The 16,294-nt window shown below is 32.0% G+C and overlaps 2 protein-coding genes across 3 annotated transcripts in view; one reads left to right on the top strand and one right to left on the bottom strand.

The window, feature by feature from the left end:
* Positions 1 to 16,294, top strand: part of LOC133175063 (uncharacterized) — a 399,658-nt gene that overhangs the window by 92,683 nt on the left and 290,681 nt on the right. The window lies entirely within an intron of this gene.
* The window catches only part of LOC133175057 (uncharacterized), a 17,482-nt gene extending 1,188 nt beyond the window's left edge, over positions 1 to 16,294 (bottom strand). The window contains exons 1-22 of one of the 2 annotated variants that reach the window (XM_061310162.1): positions 16,254 to 16,294; positions 15,254 to 15,388; positions 15,052 to 15,140; positions 14,185 to 14,313; positions 13,783 to 13,912; positions 12,307 to 12,372; positions 11,449 to 11,566; positions 11,191 to 11,239; positions 10,335 to 10,436; positions 10,069 to 10,222; positions 7,070 to 7,184; positions 6,747 to 6,848; positions 6,209 to 6,328; positions 5,535 to 5,737; positions 4,661 to 4,772; positions 3,085 to 3,245; positions 2,818 to 2,943; positions 1,991 to 2,111; positions 1,679 to 1,835; positions 1,544 to 1,581; positions 1,271 to 1,414; positions 244 to 295 (exon numbers count right to left, since the gene is read on the bottom strand). In XM_061310162.1, the coding sequence (XP_061166146.1) occupies positions 244 to 295; positions 1,271 to 1,414; positions 1,544 to 1,581; positions 1,679 to 1,835; positions 1,991 to 2,111; positions 2,818 to 2,943; positions 3,085 to 3,245; positions 4,661 to 4,772; positions 5,535 to 5,737; positions 6,209 to 6,328; positions 6,747 to 6,848; positions 7,070 to 7,184; positions 10,069 to 10,222; positions 10,335 to 10,436; positions 11,191 to 11,239; positions 11,449 to 11,566; positions 12,307 to 12,372; positions 13,783 to 13,912; positions 14,185 to 14,313; positions 15,052 to 15,140; positions 15,254 to 15,388; positions 16,254 to 16,294 (2,464 nt within the window). Of the gene's footprint in view, positions 1 to 243; positions 296 to 1,270; positions 1,415 to 1,543; positions 1,582 to 1,678; positions 1,836 to 1,990; positions 2,112 to 2,817; positions 2,944 to 3,084; positions 3,246 to 4,660; positions 4,773 to 5,534; positions 5,738 to 6,208; positions 6,329 to 6,746; positions 6,849 to 7,069; positions 7,185 to 10,068; positions 10,223 to 10,334; positions 10,437 to 11,190; positions 11,240 to 11,448; positions 11,567 to 12,306; positions 12,373 to 13,782; positions 13,913 to 14,184; positions 14,314 to 15,051; positions 15,141 to 15,246; positions 15,389 to 16,253 lie in introns of those variants that run through there. The other variant, XM_061310163.1, reaches the window with a different exon arrangement.

Raw genomic sequence — 16,294 nt, 5'->3', positions numbered from 1 at the left:
TTTCCTACGTAATTCTATATAAGCTGTAAAGTATAGGAAAAAGAAAGTTAGGATTGATTATGATGACATAATGGATTTAGCACCAAAAAAACAGTCTAAAGTCATTTACTAGATCTTGACCTTAAATTTTACATATTGTCATAAATAGGCATCCAAGTAACACATGCTGAATGCAAGTTTTCTCTGTCAAAGATAGTTATTCATCTATTAATCATTTAAAACACAATGAATATGTTTACATACCTTTAGATGTCTTGCTTCCCTCAATTGTCAATGAATGTAAATTTGGGGTATACTAAAAAATACAATTCTACTCATTAGCATATACTTCATGACTGTACACATGTACTTGCATGCTATAGCAATTAAAATATCTATCAGTTTTACATTAACAAATTGACTTATATGACCTAGTTCAGTTGATAAGCTGACTTACATGAGCTAGTACAGTTGATAAGCTGACTTACATGAGCTAGTACAGTTGATAAGCTGACTTACATGAGCTAGTAAAGTTATTAAGCTGACTTACATGAGCTAGTACAGTTGATAAGCTGACTTACATAAGCTAGTTCAGTTGATAAGCTGACTTACATGAGCTAGTACAGTTGATAAGCTGACTTACACGAGCCAGTACAGTTGATAAGCTGACTTACATGAGCTAGTACAGTTGATAAGCTGACTAACATGAGCTAGTACAGTTGATAAGTTGGCTTACATGAGCTAGCACAGTTGATACATTGAGTTACATGAGCTAGTACAGTTGATAAGTTGGCTATATGAGCTAGTACAGTTGATAAGCTGACTTACATGAGCTAGCACAGTTGATACATTGAGTTACATGAGCTAGTACAGTTGATAAGTTGGCTATATGAGCTAGTACAGTTGATAAGTTGACTTTCATGAGCTAGTACAGTTGGTAAGTTGGCTATATGAGCTATTACAGTTGATAAGTTGACTTACATGAGCCAGTACAGTTGATAAGCTAACTTACATGAGCTAGCACAGTTGATACATTGAGTTATATGAGCTAGTACAGTTGATAAGTTGACTTACATGGGCTAGTACAGTTGATAAGCTGACTTGCATGAGCTAGTACAGTTGATAAGCTGACTTACATGAGCTAGTACAGTTGATAAGTTGACTTACATGGGCTAATACAGCTGATAAGTTGACTTACATGAGCTAGTACAGTTGATAAGTTGGCTTACATGAGCTAGTACAGTTGATAAGCTGACTTACATTAGCTAATACGGTTGATAAGCTGACTTACATGAGCTAGTACAGTTGATAAACGCCTGATGGTCGGTATTTTTATTGACATATGATGGAGAGCCTGAAGCCTTGCGCTGTGGTGAATCTGAATCTGCGACAACTTTTCTATTTCTATCTCAAGATGAGACAACTTAGGGCAGCCCTAAATCAAAATAAGTAAAAGATAATTCATAACACTACACTTATCCTTCTACAGTCATTTAAAATCTCTTCAAATACATTTGCATAATTATTTTAAGACACATGTATATTCTTGCACTGCTTGACCTACTTGTACTCTGAGAACAGAGAGCTTTGGGCACTTTATACCTACAAAACAGACCAAAGTAAACATCATAATACTATAAAAAAACAAAATTTACTCCAGATTATGAGTTAAGATTGAATGCAATGATGACCAGCTTACACAGAGTGGAGAGATGGATGCCTTGGTCCAGTGTTAACGATCTTAACTGGGACAGTGTTACAGATAGATTTATCTCCCCTGGGATAGCCCTCACCTCCAGAATTTCTAACGATTCTTCACATGCTTTTAAAAGCTTCATTCTTAAAGCTGGTGTAAACTTAGAAAAAAATACAACACATATTCAGCATGTTATACGAAAAAAGAATTTGTCCAACATAGATTCAATATGTATTTCTTGAGCGTAGTGATTTATACCTTTGGTAGAAAATTTAAAGTCAGATGGTGTATTCTATTTGGGTATGTGATTGTTACCTTTGGTAGATTGTTTAATGTAAGGTGGTGTATTCTGGTTGGGCTTGTAACTTGGACATTTTGTAACCTCCTTAGTCCGGTCATGCTCAGAACCTCTAGAGTTTCAGGTACTTGTATATTCCTGGAAAAATGATGATTCAGTGTCTCATTTGTTTCATTATTTCAAACTTTTCCCAATAAAACTGATTTAAGATATTCCACCTCTTATAGCCTCCTTAGATTCAATTAAATTGAATACAAAATAGATATGTGAACACTCAGTATGTATATTTAGATATAATTCCCATTTTAAAAGTAAAATCTGTCCTAATTTATGACCTTGGACTATCCTTTAATAGTTAACTTCTTTTGGTATTAATCAATGATAAAAACTTACCATGTAAAAAAAAATTGTTTTCAATCATTATTCTTTTCCTAATGATTCCTAATATTCCTAATGATTAAAATACATCTTTCCAGCACAGCAATTATTTTATATACTTACTATCTGAATTTTTATTTTTACTTGTACCCATATACCCCAATGCAATTTTTGCTTAGGTAAATAGTGTTTATACAACACTAACCAATCTAACATGTAATTGGACTAACATCATGATATTTAACACAAAGTAAACTTATTTTTCTGTGGTTTTCTACTTTACTAGGTCAACAGATTTTAAAGATATTCTTATAATTTATTACCCTATTTGGTCAACAAATTGTACACTTTTCCCCCTTTTTTACTGCTCTTTTTAATCAACAAAATGTTGGATTATCCTCTGTTTTACTTTCCTCTTAGGTTAACAGACTTTGTAAAAAATTCTAACTTGTCTTCAGTCACTTACCTAAGTTGATGACTTCCTAGAATTGTAAGTGACGTAAGCTGTGGACAACAACTGAAAACATCAACCAGTGTATCGTCTGACAGCATGTCACACTTCTGAATGTTCAGAGACCTCAGGATTGGACAACTGCCATCCAAAAATAAAAAAAATGCTAGTATTAATTACTCAAACTACCTTCAAAATGCCTTGCATATTGAAGATATATGTGTACAGACATAGCTTTGTTGCATTACACTACAATATACGTCTTTCAGATCAGTATTTTACCTCAGATTTAATGTGTTCTCCTCTCTTGTACACACCCCCTGTAACTGTACATCTGTCAGTTCGGATGAGGACAACTTAAAGTGGGAGAAATTGGTCCCAGTGAAATCAGCATCAGTCAGCTGACTGGATATCACAATACACTGTTGCATCATACTGCAATACTAAAAATAAAACAAGGAAGTATTGACATTTTAATTAAACCATTTATTTGTAATGGGGAAATTCTCAGTGAAAGAAATGCAAATCATTTATGGATATAAATGCAGTCCTTACTAATATTTCAGTCATTACACATTTTGTCATCATGATACAGATAGCAATATATTTACTGCTGACTAGTTTCTTTTTTAATTGTTGATTTAATTTATTATACCCCCCGCAAACGAAGTTTAGGGGGGGTATATTGGAATCAGCTTGTCCGTCTGTCTGTTCATCTGTCTGTCTGTCCATCTGTCTGTAGACAAGATTTTGTCTGGACCATTTCTTGGAAACTGTTGCAAGGATTTGTCTGAAAATTTGTACACTTATTATTCGCCATATGAAGGTGTGCACCTGGTATTTTCATCATAATTGGATAATTTTTTTGCATTTTACAGGTGTTTTTTTCATTTTTATTATGTGGTTTTGTCTGGATCTGTTCCCAGAGACTATTGCATAGATTTGTATGAAAATTTGTACACTTATTATTTACCATATGAAGATGTGCACCTGGTATTTTCAACATTATTTGATAATTTTTCTGCATTTTACAGTTTTTTTTTTCATTTTTATTGACTTAGTCATTTCGGGTTCATGTTTAAGGTTTGAGACATAGAATCTAGAACATCTGTACAAAAATGTGAACTACAGCTTAAAACAACTCATTTAAGAACTAAAAAAAAATCACAAAGTATTAAAAACAGTTTTTACATTACACAGCAGATAGTGTAAATCCATATGTCCCTTGGGAGTAATGAGTGGACATGCATCCAGTTAAAGATTAATTAATGAGTTCAGTGTGGGAAGCTGTTAGGGCATCTCTGATCAAGCAGGTCTTATCTATATCTCCTGGGAATTGGGCAGAAAGAAATAAAGATCTCTGTTGTCTAAGTCTCTTAATTGTAATTTATGTCTGTCAAAATACATAGTTACTGGAACCAGCCTTTTATTTTTAAAATGAGTTTGATATAAAGGTATTAAGATCAATTTGATTTTGTATAATTAATTATGATAATTTTTTTTTCAACAATCAATTTGCAGAGTGTCATGTCTCACTAAGATGACAGATAGTTGCAAACTATTTTTTCAATGTAATAAAAACACTGTAATTATTAATATTGATGTTTTATTAGGCTGCACCTTAGTTTCATTCATTAAAAAAAATATAATGAGCAATTAAATTTTCACTCTAAATGTTTAAGCAAATTGTGAACACCTCTCACATCTAGAAAACATTAGTGATTTGGTACCTTCTCTGAAAAACCCAGCGGGGGGTATTTGTCCCTTTTGGACAGTTCTAGTTTATTTATTTATTTAATTGCTGATTTATAAATCTATTTATTATTATTATTATTTTTTTATGATCTCAAAAACTCACTTTTACATGAAGAATATGAAGTTTTTTGGAATCACTGATCTCTAGAGAGGTAAATTTTGGACAGCTTTCTATACAAAGGACTTCTAAACTGGTACTATTTGTGATGGACAGTCTGAAATAAAGCAGACACATAGCTGGAATGTTTAAAACTAAAATTGTAATATATATATATACATTCTACAGAAAATGATATTTTTAGATTATTAATACATAATAAAATAATGTTTATTAATCCATTTAACATTGTTTGCGACCGTTAAATCAGCATTAATGGTCGCTAATACCACATTAGAGGATAGTTATTCCCATTCTAATGCAATTTATGCCTTTTGTTTGACGTTTATGTATTATTTTTGTTGAGTTTTGTCATATGAAATACGTCACGGAGTGTTGGTTTTTTTTTGCATTGCTCTATTATGACGTCACAATCAAAAGCTTTCACTCTCGTTTAACTGCCTCAAACATCATTGCATTAGCCAATCAAAATTCATATTCCAAAAGAATTGCATTAGAATAAAAACAAGTAATGTCTGGGTTGAACCGGGGTTGTCAGGCAAAATGTGTTTGCCAAACCCTCTAAGCAAACTGTTGCCTTCAGCCTAACAACTTCAGCCAAACAGTTTGGTCCTTGGGTCCAACAAAATACAATGTCAATGAACCCAGTCAATAAACATGTATGTATTATAAAATGAAGAAGTTCTTTTAGAGATATATTTTCAGATATGCAAATACTAGTACTTTAAAATGATGTAGCAGTATGTCCTACTCCTCCTTGAAAAACTTGAAATTCTTAAGCACTTCAAAAACAGACAAAACTAAATAGCAGTAAATCTGTAGATCGTCCATTTATAATTAATTTTATGCAACTACTTACTGGGAGAGAAAATTGCACCGTTTAAGGACGAGTTTTGTCAGGAAGTGAAAGTTGTTGACAACTGATGAGAGCACCGTTCCTTTGATGCCCTTCATGTCGGTTAGATACAGCTCCTGTAAATTCTCCACACCACTGTGGTTTTTAAAAAAAGCTTGATCCACTCCCTGATTCCAATGGCATTCCATTCCTCTCACTCTCTGTATCTGGAAAAAATAGAACAGAAAATGAATCTGCAGTAGAAAAAAGGTTCTAAAAACGTTTGTAAATTCTGTTCTTTTCTTCTGATAAATGGTAATAAAAAAAAAACACAAGACATTATTAACTCTAATTTTTTAAACATCAATAACTGTCAAAAATAACACTTGATAAATTCATTAAAATGTGCTCAATGTCATCCAAGAAGAGTACGTTTCAAATCAAACTTTGATGCATGGGTTGACATACAACTGTACTTTTGTTTTTTGATTTCAAGCAATAAGTTCAAGCTGAAGTTCTATGTTTAAATGTTAAATTTATCCTTTAAATTATATAACCCCTTATTTAATGTAAATTTCCATGGAATACAATCTGTTGTTGTTGTTTGTTTGTTTGGGGTTTTTTTTTCTCTTTTAATACAGTACATGTACATCATTAAACAAATGTCCTTTAACCTTTATCTTTGATCAAGCACTTACTCTTTTTCCAAACATTAATCCATCAAAAAGCTCTGCCTCCTCAAAATCTCTGCAGTCATGAAGATGTAGGGACAGCAAGGAGGGGCCATTCACTGGGAGACTAGACAGAATAAGGCAACCCTGTGAGAAAATGTCACTGTGCATCAATTGTGTTAAAATATGCTGTTTCAAATTTTTTCATCTAAAATTTATTTTCCTGTTTTCATTTTGATAAATATTTAGGGAAGATGACCACATGCTCACTAACATGGAATTTTTAACTTATGAAGACAGCTATCTAAAAGAAAATGTAGATCAAATTGAAATTCAATGAAATTTTATATAGCATACATGCCAAAATTTGGGTTTTATAGATAAGAAAGGTTTTGATGTGTCTTGTGAGAGTTAACTAAGTAGAAGGCATCTACTAAAGTGTTTTCCTTTATTTAGCAAAACAAACAATCCAGAAAAGTGAAAAAGTCATAGGATTTCTTTATTTTTGTTAAGAAAAAAAATCTTGCAAGCTGACAGGTTTTAGATGAAAGCATGTAGAACTTACACCAAAGCGAAGAGTTCGGAGTTTTTCAGATCTGATTTCTGCCTGGTTCCACTGAACTTTTGGTTCACCAACTTCCACCCCTAGTTCCCTCACATTAGGGAGCTAATTACATACAAAAAAGAACATTTACAGGAATCTCTTCTTATTCTTATTATAAGTATTCATAATAAAAAATAGAAAATCTTGATTAAAAAGTACAAGAAATTAATTGATTTTAATCCCTTACAGTAAAATGGTAGAATTTCTTATGATACATGTATGAAAATGGCCTGATTGTGTTTGGAGGTTTTCTGTATGACAGGAATTCCAACTTAATACCTTACTTTATTTAGAATTTCACTGAGATCTGGTGCTGATATTCCTTCACAGTGATTCAAAGTAAGTATCTGTATCAGATCCTTGTGTGGAATAGCTGCCAAGAAGGACTCACAAGTCAACCTGCATAAAAAATAACAAAAATTTTACCAATGGAGAATTAAAAGCCTACCAATAAAGGTGCATTGTAAAAACATTTGCGAGCTAATTTATTTGTTTATTACACGTACATTAAACATTAAAGACATGTATATGCTTTAAAATTTTCATCAGACAAATTTGCATATGGTGACATTTTAAAATTATCACACTGGATACAGCTTTAGATTCACTGATGCTTATTTAGGCATTTTCTTTTCCAAATTTTGTTTTGCTTTTTTTTTTTTTAACTTGCAGTTTTCTAATCCTTCTATCTATAACTTACTGTCTTGTGTGAATTTCACAACAAGGTCTAGGATATTTTCATATGTTTATTTTACCATGTAAAAATAAAACTTGTGCAAAAACAAACAAGAGGCCCATGTGACACCATGCTCACCTGAGTAAATATGGCCCATCTTGTTCTTCATTTATTTAGCAAATTCTTCTTCCCATACATTCTTATGTAAAACTTCGATCACTGATTGTAGCCCCACCCAACCCCCCGGGTCATGATTTAAACAAACCTGAATCTACACTACCTGAAGATGCTTCCATATGATGACTAAACATAGGAAAAAGATTTTCATATGTGTTCCTACATGTATGTAAAACTTTGATTACCCATTGTGAACCCACCCTACACCCTACCGCCGGAGTAATGGTTTGAAAAAAAACTTGAATCTACACTACCTGAGGATGTTTCTACATGAATATGACTGATAATGGCTTTGCTGTTCTTTAGAAAAAGATTTTAAAAGATCTTTTTTTGTATATGAATCCATGTAAAACTTTGTTCACCCATAGTGGCCCCACCCTTCCACCCCATCCAGGGAGGGGGGTGGGTGTTGATTTGAACAAACTTGAATCTACACAAACTGAGGATGCTTCCATTAAATATGACTAATCATGACTTAGCTGTTCCTAGGAAAAAGATTTTTCATTTGTTTTCCTATGTAATACTTGTACTTTGATTTCCCATTTTTGCGCCACCCTGCCCCCCTTGGGTCATGATTTGAAAAAAAAACTTGAATTTATACTACCTGAGGATGTTTATATAAAAATATGACTCATCACTGTTTTGCTGTTTTTGAGAAGAAGATTTTAAAAGATTATTCCTATATATGCCCATGTAAAACTTTGTTTGTCCATAGTGGTCCCACCCTGTACCCCTGGGGGTCATGATTAGAATAAACTTGACTTAAATATACACTACCTGAGGATGCTCCCATATAAATATGACTAACCATGACATTGCTATTACATGAACATGTACTTGGAAAAAGATTTTTAAAGATTTTTCTTACGTTTTCCTATGTAAAATTTTGTTTGCCCATTAAGGATACACCAAAGGCTTTTTTCAAGATTTTCAACAATTTTGAGATTTTTGGCCAAGAAAAAGAAGTTAATCACTGCTTTATAATGCATGTAAAATTCTGGGTAATTATGAAATGGTTTTCTAATTATTTAACAATAATGAAACATAAACACTACCACATGTGAATGTTCCGTTATTGAAGCTTCTGATTTGATCTGTGACTGCCTGCTCATGAAAGACGCAATAAATCACTGTGACCACTTGGGGAATTCTTCACTAGCCACACAGAGGTTATCAGTAATTAAACTACAGGGACTCTAGATTTAGAGAAAGAGATCTAACAGATCACTGATGACCATAAAATAGGAGGTGGAGCTTAGCTCTTGCCATTTTGCCGGGAAATCTTTCTGATTCAGAATTGAACCTATTTTACTTAATTAAAAGCATCTAAATACAGAAAAGAACCTCCCATTCTTGTGAATATGCATAGGAAATATGGCTAAGTGACAGGTATCCAAAGCTGAATCTCCAAGGTGTCATATATTCCTAGCTTTGGCAGATTTTGTTGTGTAATGGGTTTTTGCCCTCTACTGTAAAGTAAGATCAGACAGTTTGTGGTATTATTTCAAAGGATTCAGCTCCCTTATTTATTGACCAATTTCTCTGAAAATTGGATGCGTTGCTTCTCAAATGTGTGTTCACAAAACCGTATCTCAGATTTTTGATATCTAGCTTAGTTTTGGAATTATTGAGGGAAATGTTAAATTAGGCTAATAAATTGCTAACATTGAAGGGCAAATGGCTGTAACTTTTGAATAAGAAGATTTATCAAAAATCTGAGATACGGTTTTTAAGTTCAATCTTTAATCTACCTTGAGGTAAAATGACCACTTTGAGGGGTTAAATACAAAAAAGTTGATTTATAAAATATTTATGCACTAAAATTTACATTAATATTTAAATAATTTTTAAATAAGTTATTAATTAAAGTTTAAATTAGGATAAGTAAATAGTAAATTTATCAAGCTTTCAAATGATATATACTTTTATTATGTTATCTTTGATAATGAAAGAATTACATGCAAATTAAATTCTGGCATTTGGAAACCTTTGGTGTATCCTTAATATGGGCCAACCTTACCCCGAGGGGTCATGATTTGAAAAAAACTTGAATCTATACACTACGTCAGAAAGCTTTCTTGTAAGTTTCATCTTTTCTGGCACAGTGGTTCTTGAGAGGGAGATTTTTAAATAACCCCACCCAATTTTTACTATTTCTTCATTATCTCCCCTTGGAAGAGGGTGTGGCCCTTCATTTGAACACAGTTGAATTCCCTTTACCCAAGAATACCCTGTGCCAATTAAGTTTGGTTGAAATTGGCCCAGAGGCTCTGGAGAAAAATATGAAATTGTAAAAAGTTTATGATGCCTAGGACAGACAAACTTTGATCAGAAAAGCTCACTTGAGCCTTCAGGTGAACTAAAACTGTATACTGTAAATTTACGTAACTTTTTTTTACACATTATTTCTATGTCCTAAAGAGCTTTTACCTTTTGTTACAAGAGATTTCTACTTCCTGTAGAGAAACGCTGTTGATTTGCATAGAATGAAGTGACTCTAGAGTGAGGTGTATAGAACTGATACTGCAGGGGGATAACTCTAGGCTTTCTAAGACATCACAGGAATTGCATGAAAATTGATGTACTGTTGAAAATAAGAGTTATACAAATTATTGCAACTCAGCACATTTATCCTTAAGACACAATGATTTCAACCATTTCTTTTTGATATCAAGATTGTACTTTGTGTCACTTACACAGAGGTGCTGCCACTTTCACAGACTCTAAAATTTGGCACATATCAACATTTAAAGACTCAAGGCATGGAAAAGGGTATTCTATTTCAAGTCTTTGCAAACCTGAAAAATGAAGGCTTAATTAATGCAGTGTATTACAGAAACACAGTAGACTTTAGGTGAAGTCAATCTATCTGATCTAGAGACTAGACTCAATATTTATTAAACAGGATAAAGCATTACACTGTCTATGAGAATAACTGAATGTACTTTGGTTCTTTACATTTATCTCATAAGATACTGTAATTAAGAGGCCCATGGGCCTTGACAGTCACCCGAGGTAATGAGCACTTTGGCCCGATCGGGAAATGGAACTCTTGACTCATATTGAGACGAAAATTTTAAAGTTTGCTGAGACTCTACAAACCTTAGTATATCCATGCAGCTTTTCTCTTAGGTATTCAGGAGTAAAGAATAAAAGGTACAATGTGTAATAAATTTCCACATGTAGGTAACTACCTCTTAATTTTTTTTTATACATGTATACAGTAATACAGAGTTATTTTCACCATATAACACTTTCACACAAATTTGCCCTGTTTTGAATTTGCCCATATATGGCTGTGTTTAAAAGATGCTGTATGTAAGTCTGTCTTCTTTGAATTTGCCACATTATAAATTTTTCCACCAGGGTGAAAGGGGTGAAAATAAAACAGGGCAAAAATTTCCCTGTATACAGTATCTTACTGTTTCTGAGACCTCACTTGGAAAAGTGCTCATTTTAAGGACCGGAAGTGAATTTTACAAAGATATTTGACATTACTCTAAATAGACATTTGCAGTCTTAATAACAAATTAAAAAACCATCTAAACTTACCATTTTGCCCTAAATTCAAAACCTTTAGTTTGTTCAATCCATTTCTTACCTGTAAAACAATGCATAATTAATTTGATGATAAATCATTTTATATCTATAAAGATTTAAATATCATCACTTAAAATCACAATAATTTGTTCTTAAATATGATATTAATGTGTAAAATAAAGAAGAATTGAACCACTGATAAAAGTTTAAAAACTAGCATTTATCTCTTGCTTTGTTAAATTTAAAGTGTTTAAATTCTTTGTAACTTACAGGTAAATTACTTGAGGGAAATACTCTAATGGAGTTTTGTAGATCTAAGTGTTCTAAATGTATACAGGAACGTAAAATTTCCCTGACATTCTCTTCTAGAAGCAGTGAATCATTTAGACTGAAAACCAAAGAGTAAAATCTATCATCGATATATCATGATCACAAAAAAGAAAACTACAAAGAATTCACAGATCTGAGAACTAATGAACAGTCTTATACATGTATGAAAGCAGTGTACCAGACTTGTCGAAATTTTGAAATCACTATCAGACATTTGGTCTGGTAGATGTACCGTATTCTGATGCTGAGAAAGGAAAATAAATAACTGCACAAAAATGCTTTTTTATTATTTTTAACAGCCTTCAATATCACAAGTTTCTTTTCTTAAGATATAGAGTCTTAATCAGAGACATAAATGACACATTTTTATGTCTTTTTATGTCGTTGCTGTAAAAATTTATTCGACTATCATCACCCCACGGCTATCTCTGCTGTTTTTGTGACCTTCACCCGTGCATTCCAAACCCCATCTGTTTAAAAAATTTTTCAAATGGTCATTTCTTGAAAGTTATCGGTCCAGACAAATTTTTACCGGCCTTGCCAACAGGACCAACTGTTTTCGACAAGTCTGGTGTAGAACACTCACTAATAATGCCAAATTCCAACCTATGATATTGCAAAACATTGTACAATACTGATTCTTAAAATTTGTCCATCCTATTGGCTATAGGCATTCTTTAACATTTCCATACATTAATGAAAGATAAAGAACAGAAGTTTTCACATTTACCTAAATATATACTAGCACTTGAAGAAAACATCAAATGAGCAGATCAAAATGTCATATAAGAAACTTACATGAGCTTTTTAATGTTATATGTTGAGTTTTCTTCAACTCTTGGAACAAATATGTTTGATCTGCATCTGTATCAAGAAATAATGAATTACACATTGTAAAACCAAATAAATAGTATGTGTGCTGCTCTACTATCTTGTGAAGGAAAAAAATCTATTTTAGAATCTTTTTATTCTAAACAAAATAAATTAAAATACCATAGGACAGTTGAACTTTGGTATCTCAAACACCCACACTTCGAATAACATGGATAAGTCAAAGTGATTTGGAAGTCACAAACACATATTCCTTTAGTATTTTACCCTTGATATTTTGAATCCTCAGACATCTAAAAGTTTTTTCTCGGTTCTATGGAATTCGAAATAATGAGGTTTGACTGTATAAGTTTCCAACATTGCAATACCCTGACATGATTTGCATGGACAGACAGGGTGATTCCTATATGCCCAACCAAACATGTTTGCAGGGGAATATCAAATGACTACCAAATTTATCACACTACATTAGAGAACTATTTTTTATTGAACAAATCCAGTTTTTCTACTTTTTTCTTACTCTTCCCTGGCCATATTTATATTAACCACACGTGATTGAAGCTGACAGATTCTACAAACTTTTTTTTTACTAAAGTGAATGTGTCTTCCTTCACTACATGACCTTGAAAAGATGAACTGACTTTTTAAATATGACCTTGAATCAAAAACATGATATATCTGCAGGACATCAGGAACAACATACTCAATTTTTGAATACCAGTACACTCCAATCAAGGATTAATTTCTCTGCAGTTACAGCCCAGAAACAATTTTACTTTCTTAGTGCCCATTTTAAGGGCATTTTACATAGATCTTTAAGATATAACGTTTAGACAAAATCATGATCCACCTTTAAGATCATGGTAACACAAAACTTAAATTTGAATCCATTCAAATAAAGCTTCTTGGGCTAAGCCTGTCCAATAGGTATGCGCGATTTTATCGGTATACTGGTATATCGCGATTTTTTATTGCGTGATACGTATCATGATGCGGAGACTAAAATACCGATATTTGGTACATAACTATAAATTCTGGAAATTATTCATTTACGTGTTCAAACTATTGAATGACAATAAGAGGAGGTGTAAAAAAAATGTTGAAAACAGTTAAACAAGGGCATCAAAACATGCTTTACATTAAATAAATGAAAATTTAAAAAGTAAAGTTATTTTTTTATAGCATATTTTTAAGAAATATTATGGAAATTCACTTGAAATTGTAGTAAAAAATGCTTGTAAAAATATCACAATTTATCGTGATATTTTTGACGAAAAATTGTGATATATCACGATACGAAATTTTTGCCGATACCCATCCCTACTGTCCAAGATATTGTATGGACAGCTAGACAGATAGCTAGATAGATTAATATGCAATAGCCAATTCCAATGACTCCACCCTTCAGAATTGAATTAAGTATCTTTTAAATATAAGAATTACTGTTGAAAATGAAGTTCTCTCAGGCTTTCTAGGGCTATCACTTGTGTAAGGTGCTGACTGTCAAGAAACTCTTCAAACAGATTTACAGACAAGAATTCCAAATTATCTCCCTTTTTGTGCAATACTTCAACTGTAAAAGAAAATTCATTCTATTTACAGCTGAACTAGCATTTTATTATTTAATTTGTCATGCTTACAATCAAAGAAAGGCATATATAACAAAACAAAATTTACATCATATATTTTCCATCCAGCTTTAATTCGATATCAGAAAAGCTTAACAGAAATGCAGTTTTCCTGTATCTATGTGAAATGAAATGAGTAATCAATGAAATGAAAAAAATAATTAAATTTATAAACATTTTCCTATCAGAGAGAAAACTAAATTCACAGATTACTTACTACTCTCATTGTTTATGGAGGATGTATTGATGAGCAACTTTTTTAAATATGGGCAGCCATCAAAAAGTGATCCGAGGAAAATGTCAAATGTGGAATGTTCTAAAATTAACTCTCCAACTTTGATACACTCTGTAAATAAAAAATTATATTTTATCTCTTTCTTGCTTTTAAGCTATTAATTGTTTCAGCTAATACATTTCTTTTCTTGATAATAAGTTCTTTTTCTGTATTTAAAAAACTTCAGTGGTGTCACCCATTATTATTAGCTAAGATATATTATTTAACTATTCATCATTACATGTACTACATGTAGTTGAATACATAAAGACATTTGGAAATTTAAAATCCAACTGTGCATTAAACACATTAGGCAATGAATATAGAGATAACTTATTTAAAAATGTATTTTCCAAACCATACAAAAAATGATAATTACTCCAAATTTCTGACAGTTTTAGAAATGTGTCAACTAAAATATCCAATATATATCAATTTCTATTTCAACATAATTGTTTCTTGTTTTGAATTTTAATAGATTTGGAATAATGCTCGATCGTCACGTTTGGAAACACTTTTACGTTTTCTCCTTGAACCTTAAACCATATCACTCCCTGCTGCTGAAAATCATATCAGGTCCAATGTCAACAATCAAAATATTCAATACATATCAATGTATACATTTACTTAACATTCTACAATAATATTTTGTGAAAGAGTTTGTTATAGTTCTATAAGTTATTGGACAGGTTAAAAATTTTCTTACTATCAAGATCAAATTACTGATTTCTAACTACGACATGTCAAATATTTCATCAGAACTACCAATACAGCATAAATTTTTATGTGTCCTAAACAAAACCAAAATACCTGCATTTGGACAACGTTTTATAATATCCAGTAATCTTTCTGCCATAGGGAGAGGGCAGTCTGTTAAATCTAATGTCTTCATCTGCATCCTAAATATAAGTAAAATAATCTTTCACTTCTTTGCATATATAATATATAATATCAAAGCACTGATCTTTAACCTTTAATTAATCTTTATTTAATTGTAAAATTTACCAGATACCATATTGTGGCTTTTGAAATGAGGTCTCTGAACTTTGTACACGTCTGGGCTAATGAACAAAGGTCCATCCAGTCTAAGTGTTTAAATATTTCATATAAAACACCTGATGGCTGGAAGACCAATAGATGATTATACCTGCAAAGTGAGTAAATATCTACTTCAATCTTGCATGCTTCTTACATGTACTTGGATTTATTTTAGTGGTATTTAATATTTTGGCATGCCATAAAGGAGAGTACAAAAGTCAGGATTACAGGCAGATAATAAATAAATTCACATGATATGAATGTACACATAGATAATGTTTATTCTTGATTGTGCTTTTTAATCTGTGACCTACAATGAATTCTGAACACACATAAAGTGTATACCCTCTACAGTTTATGATTGTACAATCTGTGAACTCATTCTCCATGGAAAGAATGTAAATAAGAAAAGTGAGGATAAGGAACAGTGACCAATCTCACAAATTCATGTATAAACAGTACAAATCATAAAGGGACAAAGATATGAAAACAATGGTTTAACAATTAGTAATATGAACAATTCAACTTAATGATAGATTGTATTTCAATGCTGACCTCAAACAAGACCGTGGAAAGCCCTCTAACATCAACTTATTTGTCAATAGCCTGTCTCTGTTTAAAAATTGATCAATCTAATTAAAATTAGATCCTTCACACTCCCATATTCTGTTTTGTTGCTCAAAATGAAAAAAACAAAATACGGGATCTAATTTTAATTAGAAGGACAATTTATCGTACTTTGAACATATTCTTGTAAACCAAATTATTTTTCTTAATGCAAAATCAGAAAAAGAAGAAAAATCGAACAGGAACACTAAAATCATTACAAAGGAAAAATGTTTATTGCTTCCAAAAAACATCAGAAAATGTTTCTTTCTGGGGCGTCTAAGTTGATACAATTTACCTATTCCTTGTAATTCTCAAAAATTCAAATAAAATATTTTTTCGCAAGCTTATGAAGTATAAATACATACCAATCACCATCTTCAAAACTTTCGTCATCATCCACTTCCAT

Source organism: Saccostrea echinata, unplaced genomic scaffold, assembly GCF_033153115.1.
Source record: "Saccostrea echinata isolate AGI-Se365-2 ecotype Australia unplaced genomic scaffold, CSIRO_AGI_Sech_v1 ptg000060l, whole genome shotgun sequence".
Lineage (NCBI taxonomy): Eukaryota > Metazoa > Mollusca > Bivalvia > Ostreida > Ostreidae > Saccostrea > Saccostrea echinata.
Note: the sequence above shows the minus strand (reverse complement) of the source record. Positions and strands in the feature narration are given on the sequence as shown.